Here is a 7,901-nt window from a genome sequence, read left to right on the forward strand (position 1 = left end):
ACTGAAAATAAAAATTAAAAAAAAGTTTCATTTTATTAGGTCTTTGTTCTATAGAAAACGAAGCACACATCTTTTGGAATAAATCGCAGTTCTTGATCTCCAAACTAAGGGAATCAACCTTGCCTTCTCAATTTGACAAGAGATACATGGTCTTAAAATCCATCTTTTAATTTTTTTTTCAATTTTTCATTAAATTTTTTAACATTTATTTTTGAGAAACCGAGAGGGACAGACCCTGAGTGGGGGAGGGCCAGAGAGAAAAGAGGCAAACACAAGACTCTGAAGCGGGCTCCAGGCTCCGAGCTGTCAGCACAGTCCCTGATATGGGGCTCAGATTCCAAAATGTGAGATCATGACCTGAGCTAAAGTCGGACACTTAACTGAGCCACGCAGGCGCCCCAAAACTTTTCTTTTTGAGACAAAGCTCGTGAACAAGGGAGAGGGGCAGAGGGCTAGAGAATCCCAAGCAGGTTCCATGCTCAGTGTGGAGCCCACTGTGAGGCTTGGTCCCATGACCCTGGGATCATGACCCAAGCCAAAATCAAGTCAAGATGCTCAACTGACTTGAGCCACCCAGGTGCCCCTTAAATCCACTTTCTATCGTCGCCAAGGTTTTTGAAAACATCCTTGCTATGAACTGGAGAGTCGGCTCTCCATTTGGGGTTTAAGGAGGTTCCGGCTCTAGGTTCCATAAGTCAAGACTGGCATGAATAGATGTCAAGGATCTTTGAAACTGTGGATCTTGTAAACACGTGCTTGACACATGGCATGAACGTGTCCTGGTGTTTATACCTCTGTCCTCCCTGGATCTGGGAGGACGGCAGGCTAGGGAGCACACTCCGCCCAGGACTATGCCGGTCTCAAGCAGCGCCAGCTTCCCAGCAGAGGTCCGCAAGGCCTCTAGGTCTTGTTAGGCCTGAGGCTGCCCAGGGGGGGGAGGACACGTGCATGCACACAGTTCAAGGTGTCGGGGCTCCATCAGGAGAGACGTCTGGCCCGTCCTTACAGCTGCCAGCAGCACCCCCCGACTTGCTGTTCGGTCAGGCTGGGCCTATGGAGGGGAACGGGCACGCCTGAGGAACTAACTCAGCAGAGCCACGTCCTCAGCTTGCTCCCCGGGCTCGTCCACAAAGCTCCTACTTCCAGTTAGAACTGCGTGGCGGTTTTCAAACGAGCAGTGCGGACCGCGGCTTGGCTGCTGTCTGTGCCGGACCTGTCCCCGAGGCGGCGGGATGGGCCAGAGGCCGCGGAGCGTCTTGTCCAGTCAGCGCGGGCTGGCTACTTCACTGAGGGCGGCAGGCTTCCAGGTGCTCGTCCCCACAACACGCCTGGGGCCCGTGTCCCTCGGGAGGCTGCGACAGGTCTTCAGTTCTCAGGAGGCTCCAGTTGTGTAAAGACCAGATGAGCCGGCAGGACCTTGACCAAGGTGAGGAAGGCGCCTGAGGTGGGCACCCCTCGGCCTGCTCCCCTCCCCCTCCAGCACTCCCACGGCCACGGGGAAACCAGCCTTGGTGCCCGTTAGGAAGGAAAGGGCCCGCCTGGTTTGGGGCGGTGCAGATGCTATACGGCATTGCAAGTATCGGACACGCTCATTAAACTGAACTCGGCGGCGGTTTTTAGTTGTGCCTTTATTCACCTTAGTTCATCAAAATGTACTTGGTTTAGAGATCCTATAGTGCCCACCCACTGATGCGGGACAGAAGTTGCCCTTCCCATGTGGCATTGTTTTAGAAAGCTGAATTTCTTTTAGGAATCTTACTGATCACAGAGTTACAAGAATGTCAGGTAGAATGATGTGCACAATCTAAACAAGACAGGCTGATAAGAATTTACATAATGTAAAAATACACATTAAAAGTTAGCCATGTGGACAGAGGCATGCGGTGGGAATCGTCGGAAGGCTGGGGAGTCAAGTGCCCGGACGCAGTTAATACTGCTTCCCTCTCCCCCCCAATAAGTAACTTCCACGAACAGGTACAGGTATTCCACACGATTCTAAATACACAAAAGTGAAGCGTGACCCCCTTGCTACATGTACAGTCGAACGTGGTCTGTGATCCGTGTCACTCCTACAGAAACAGTAAATAGCCCCATGCAGGTAGTAGGAAGCACTGGTTATTCTGGTTGAACTCGGAAAATGTTTAACGTTTGACATGCATGTCCATGAAGAGTGTATGTCTCCTTTTGTTTTCTTCACAACGGACATGCGCTTAGGGTGGGGGAACCGGGACGGCTGTCTGACCTGCGGTGACAACTGAAATACTGTTAAAAACATGGGACCTTTCTAATAACAGCCACACACCTAACATAAAACATGGATCATCTACAGCTGTAGGCCAAAAGGTGGAGGGAGTGCATCTGAATGTTAATGTTTTCGTTTGTGCTCCGTGGTTTCTGCCACTGTCCTAAGGAATGAACTGCTTGAACGGCTTGTTTCTCTACCAAGCAGACAGCAGGCTGACCTCTCAGAATACACAAACCAGAAAAAATACACAAACCAGAAAAAAGGTCACACTTTTCTCCCCTGGGCCCTTTGAGAAACTAGACCAGAATTTTAAGTTATTCAAGGTTCTTGCTGAGCAGCGGTGCTTTCCTGTCTAGAGGAGCAAATGAACCCCCCACCCCTCGCCCCACCGCCCGTGGCACTGCAAGGCCGTGGACTCGGGGCACACTTAACACTAGGAGTCAGGAACCTCGAGCAGCAGTTCAGAGTTTTCTTACACACCCCAATTTTTTCCTGCTTTTTGCCCACTATTGTGGCCAACGTGGGTGGGCACAAATGGGGTTATGCTTGACAACTTCTGCTTCCAAGATCCTCTTAAAGAAAGTTCTCTAGTCGAGTAGAAACCCTTCTACAAAAGGTTGGCCGGTTCTGTGAACCTAGAAGAGATTTCTCTCTGAATGCTTAAATTGCAAGTTCCTCATGGGGAAAGAGCATTAAAATAACGTGAAGTTCTATTTTACTGGCAACTTAGAATGCAAAGTATTTTATTTTTTTAAACTTCCAAACTTGAAAACAAAACAGCCTACGTTAAATAATAGTTGTCCCAAAGCTGAACGTGCGCATTCGGAGCCCCGCCTTTCTGCTCGCAGCACAGAACAACTTCCTACATCTCCTAGGCAGGAGCACTACTGTTTTGATGGCCTGTGATTGGATGGACGGATCGGTCTCAGTTGATAATATCCCTTTTTTTTTCCTTGGTAAGGGCTTAAAAAAATTCTAGAACAGATGCATTTTTCTAGTCTTACACAGACACTTTGATTCCAAATGTCTCCTGAGAGGCATATACCATATACAGGAATCCATCTTCGTCCTTCTCACTTTCGTATACTTCAGAAATCGGCGTGGACACACTCACCATGCTGTGTCCGTTCACTAACAGGAAGAAGGCCTGATTAGCGTTGAGCTGTAAGCGCCTCCTATTAAAAGAAAACAATGTGAAGAGATACTAGACACACCAATATGCAGGGAACATGTAAAAATACAACCCACCCCCTGACATACAAATACAAAGACTGTGTAAATGCTACTTCTGGCAAAATAAAATGTATGCCTACTGATGATGATTCTCAAAGCTTCTCATAAAGTACAGGACATTTCCTAGGATTATACTGGCGGCGATACTTGATAGATTATTCTTGCTATATCCTGAGGCTAGTACGCTCTCTGAATAGCCATTAGTGTCTAATATAAGAAATTCTTCAATATAATTTATAAACTATTACCATTATACCAAGTCTGCATTCTTTTACTAATTTTGCTATACAAAACCTATAGAAACTGTTCTGATTAAGAGATAACTTCTATCCTAGATGCTATGATGAAAGAATCAGAGGGATAGCAGATCCAACAGGTAGGAAACTCAGAAAGACAATGTCTTTAGGTTTTATTGAGCTTGTGTAGATTTTAATCAGACCTAAAAATAAAAAATGAAACAAAACACAACAAAAACTAAAGATTTATCTGTAAGTCTGATAAAGAACGAGAAGCTTCCCAAAGAAATAGAGAAAAGTGATTAAATACCTGATGATCTTGATGAGCTCACTCATGTTGACGTGATCTGGTACAAGAAACTTGGTTTTATCCAGTACAGGAAGCTGCTTCTCACCCTTGTACCGTTCTATTATCACCTAGAAAAACAGCCAGAAAAGCATTAACAATGAAGAACAGATGAAAACACTTCCTATGTTGTAACTGGCACGTACCTAAGTGGGATTTGAAATCGAAACGGCACATCCATTAGTTTCCTCACAGCTCTCTTGCCGAGAGCGATCATTTATCAGCTTAGACTCGATCCTGCACACAACACAGAGTGGCTGCCTCCAGGAGGTGAGCTGTGTGTTCTTTTTACTTGCAACCATGAAAACATACTGACTAGTCATGAAAAAATAACATTAAAAGCAGAGACAAGGTAAAAGTGTAAAGTGTACACTTACAGCTTAAAGTGTAAAGCTCTGAATTTGTCCGTGTCAATTACAACACCACCGTTTCCTCTGAAATGTGTAAGATCTTTTTTTTTAGAGATGTATTTCTAAAAAAACTTTTTAAATGTTTTTTTTATTTTTGAGAGAGAGAATACAAGCGAGGGAGGGAAAGAGAAATCAAGACTCTGAAGGAGGCTCCCAACTCTGAGCCATCAGCACAGAGCCTGGCTCGAGGCACAAGCTCATGACCTTAACCAAAGTCAGATGCTTAACCGACTGAGCCACTCAGGGGCCCTGTACTTTTTTTTCTGTTTTCCCGTTTATTTTGAAAGAGAGAGCGCTCTCATGAGCAGGGGAGGGACATACAGCGAGATTCCTATGCAGGCCCCCTGCTGGGGGTCCACCCTGACAACACAGGGCTCGATCCTAGGAACAATGAGATCATGGCCCCCGTGGCAATCAGGAGTCAGACACTTAACCGACTAAGCCACGCAGGCGCCCCTGAAATATGCAAGACCTTAGTTATGGAAATACACTCCAACGTGTTTTTCACACAGGACCTGCTTCTCTACTTGACACGGAAAAAACATCTGACAAACAGAGACAATGACTCACTGGCTCTGGAGACAAATTCTGTGCATAACGGCGTGGAAGAGTCTTTCGTGTTGACAAAATAATCCCTGAAGAATTAAGAAACTGTTTTTAACGTTTGTTTATTCTTGAAAGAGAGAGTGTGAGTGGGGGAGACACAGAGAGAGGGAGACACAGAATCTGAAGCAGGTTCCAACCTGTCAGCACAGAGCCCGATGTGGGGCTCGAAGCCACAAGCTGTGAGATCATGATCTGAGCTAAAGTTGGACACTTAACCAACCGAGCCCCTCAGCCACCCCCTCTTTAATGAGTTTTAAAAGTCAAGAATCTCTGGGTTCGAGCCCCATATCAGGCTCTGTGCTGACAGCTCAGGCCTAGAACCTGCTTCGGATTCTGTATCCCTCTCTCCCTGCCCCTCCCCTACTAGCCCTCTGTCCCTTAAGAATAAATAAAAAGCCTCAAAAAAAAATTTTTTTTAAAGTCAAGAATCTCGCACTATGTAGGGAATAAAAATAGTTCCCACATCATGAACTGAAATAAATCCATTAGCTCCTTGCCATGCTTCCTTCCCATAGAGGGAACCGTTCTCTCCTACCTCCACGCCACCACAAAAGCTGACCAGACCGCTGACTGCCCTGGCCACACCGTCTACATGCTGAGCACCACAGACACCCTCCAAGCAAAGCAACCACACACTGCCACAACAGTGAGGAGCTGAGACAGGAATGGGAATCTTTAACAGAATGTCTCTTCAGAAAAGGGGAAGAAGTTTTCTATCCATGGCCCCACTATAGGGGAACCCACATGAGATCCTGTGTGAGGCCAAATCAAACCGTTATCGCCTGCCTTGATGAGCTCTAGAACCTGTGTCCACTGGGTGTGTCCAGAACATTATCCACAAGGAAGACTCAGGGTACACTTTCCTGCACCTGACTGGTGGCAGAGATCGGGGGCAATACAAAAATCTTAAATTCCTGGTCCAGCAGGAGGCAGAAGCATCAGAAGACAAACTCAAGACCTTAGAACCCTTCCCTTAAAGGAGAACACAGCCGCAGGCTGGGGACACAGGCCAGGATGGCCTTGGGCAGCTCCTGCTCGCAGGTGCTCAGGCTGCTCTGCCAGGGGAGGAACCGCACGAGCTGCCCCTAACTCTCAGGTGCGGTGATCGCCGAGAGAACCATCACCTACACATGACTGGCTCACCTGTCCGTCTTTTTGGGGTTTTTTTACCCCCCCCCCCCTTGTAATCTGGGAGAGCGGAGGTACGGTGGCATGAGCATCTGGCCAGTGTGAGAAGCGCCTTCCCGAGGGCCACACTTTGGTGGCCACGACGGGCGGAAGCACGGAAGACAAACCACCCTTGGGAATGGGAACTGGATGGCCACTGAGCCGCTGCTTTTAAACATGAAAGCTTCTGCAGAATTTATAACAATTTCTAAATGGTCCATGGAATTTATAGGAGATGACAACCATGTACAGAGAATTATACCGATCTTTCCAGCAACTACATGGGATGAATTCTCTTCCCATTTTACATATAAAGATGTAGCAGCCCCTTCAGAGTTTTCCTAACTAGCTCAAGATCACTTAGTAACCTTGGCCTGAACTCAGCTTCTGTCTGACCAGAAAAGTTCCTCTTAACCACTAGACCTAGTGTCTCAGGCAGAAACCTTTTAGGGTCTGTTAAAGGATTTGAGGTAGAGGATGTGGGCTTCTGGGCACACCAGAAAGCAGCTGAGGCATCTACACATGACAAGAAAAAGTAGTGTTTTCCCTTCATCTCCTGTAAAGAAGCCAAATACAAGAGACTTTTCTGGGACATTAAGGCATGCTTGATGCAAGAATGTGCAGTCATATTTAAATCCCGAGTACTTGGGGCGTCTGAGGGGCTCAGTTGGTTAAGCGTCTGACTTCGGCTCAGGTCGAGATCTCACGGTTCATTGGTTTGAGCCCCGTGTCGGGTTCTGTGCTGACAGCTCAGAGCCTGGAATCTGCTTCAGAATCTGTACCTCCCTCTCTCTCTGACTCTCCCCTGCTCTTGCTGTCTCTCTCAAAAATAAATGAAAAACATAAAAAAAATACATAAAAAAACCACAAATCCCGAGTACTCGTGTCCCACTGCAGTACTCTGCCTCCTCAGCAGACAGTGGACGCCTCCTCCCACTGACAAAACACTAACAGTTCTAAGCCCTCTACTCATTTCCCTCAAACAAATGTATTTGACTTGTGAAGTGTGTAACATTGAGGCAGCAAACTCAGACTCAGGAGGAAATAATGGGCTTAGATGAAAAAACCGTCCATTAAGAAATTGCAATTCTAGGTCATGAAATTGACACTGGGGGTTACTGGTCTGAGGATTTCTCTAGAAACCCCTGTCACAGTTGCACACAGCAGCATTGTACTAAAGTCCTCAGGCAGTGCTCCCTTCTGCATACATTATTAATGACTAAAACACAGATGCCAGAGACTACCTACTGGGATTTTCGTAGGATGCTGCTCTCGGATAAGCCGAACATCTTCCACTCTTTGCTCTGCAATGAAAGAAAAAGACACAGGCATTATGAAGGGTGACAGAGCAGCTTCTTCCCTGCCTTTTCACTGGTGGTTTCCATATTTGAACTCACCTGTCCCTAGCTGTGACACAGCAAGTGAGGCTGTCTTCCTTAGAACACAGAAGAACCAAACACTGGCATTTCATATCTGGTAAACTGATATGTAAGGCCAAATGCAACTGCCATGGAAACCAACATGCAATTGCATGGCTACAGCAGGTGGTTACGACCTAAGACCAAGAGTACAGGATTCCAACTTCACAGGGTTTGAGACTCCAGGCTTCAGTCAAATATAATCAGCAGACTGATCCATCTTTCCTCCAAGGATGCCTA

General features: G+C 46.7%; 1 protein-coding gene across 1 annotated transcript; it reads right to left on the bottom strand.

Annotated features, from left to right (window-relative positions):
- Nucleotides 1-1,608: 1,608 nt before the first annotated feature.
- MAP1LC3B (microtubule associated protein 1 light chain 3 beta) lies at nt 1,609-7,593 on the bottom strand. Its single transcript, XM_029925394.1, has 3 exons — nt 7,492-7,593; nt 4,025-4,131; nt 1,609-3,420 (listed from the first exon to the last, which is right to left on the bottom strand). Exons 1-3 carry the CDS (start codon nt 7,573-7,575, stop codon nt 3,246-3,248), a joined length of 366 nt encoding a protein of 121 aa, XP_029781254.1. The 5' UTR covers nt 7,576-7,593; the 3' UTR covers nt 1,609-3,245.
- Nucleotides 7,594-7,901: the final 308 nt, after the last annotated feature.

Source organism: Suricata suricatta, chromosome 16, assembly GCF_006229205.1.
Source record: "Suricata suricatta isolate VVHF042 chromosome 16, meerkat_22Aug2017_6uvM2_HiC, whole genome shotgun sequence".
NCBI lineage: Eukaryota > Metazoa > Chordata > Mammalia > Carnivora > Herpestidae > Suricata > Suricata suricatta.

Coding starts and splice junctions, on each gene's coding strand:
- MAP1LC3B (XM_029925394.1), bottom strand. CDS start 7,575: ATGCCTGTGTCTTTTTCTTTCATTGCAGAGCAAAGAGTGGAAGATGTT. Junction 4,132..7,491: donor AGCATCCTACGAAAATCCCA/GTAGGTAGTCTC, acceptor CTGTTTTTCTAG/GTGATAATAGAACGGTACAA. Junction 3,421..4,024: donor GAGCTCATCAAGATCATCAG/GTATTTAATCAC, acceptor TTCTTTTAATAG/GAGGCGCTTACAGCTCAACG.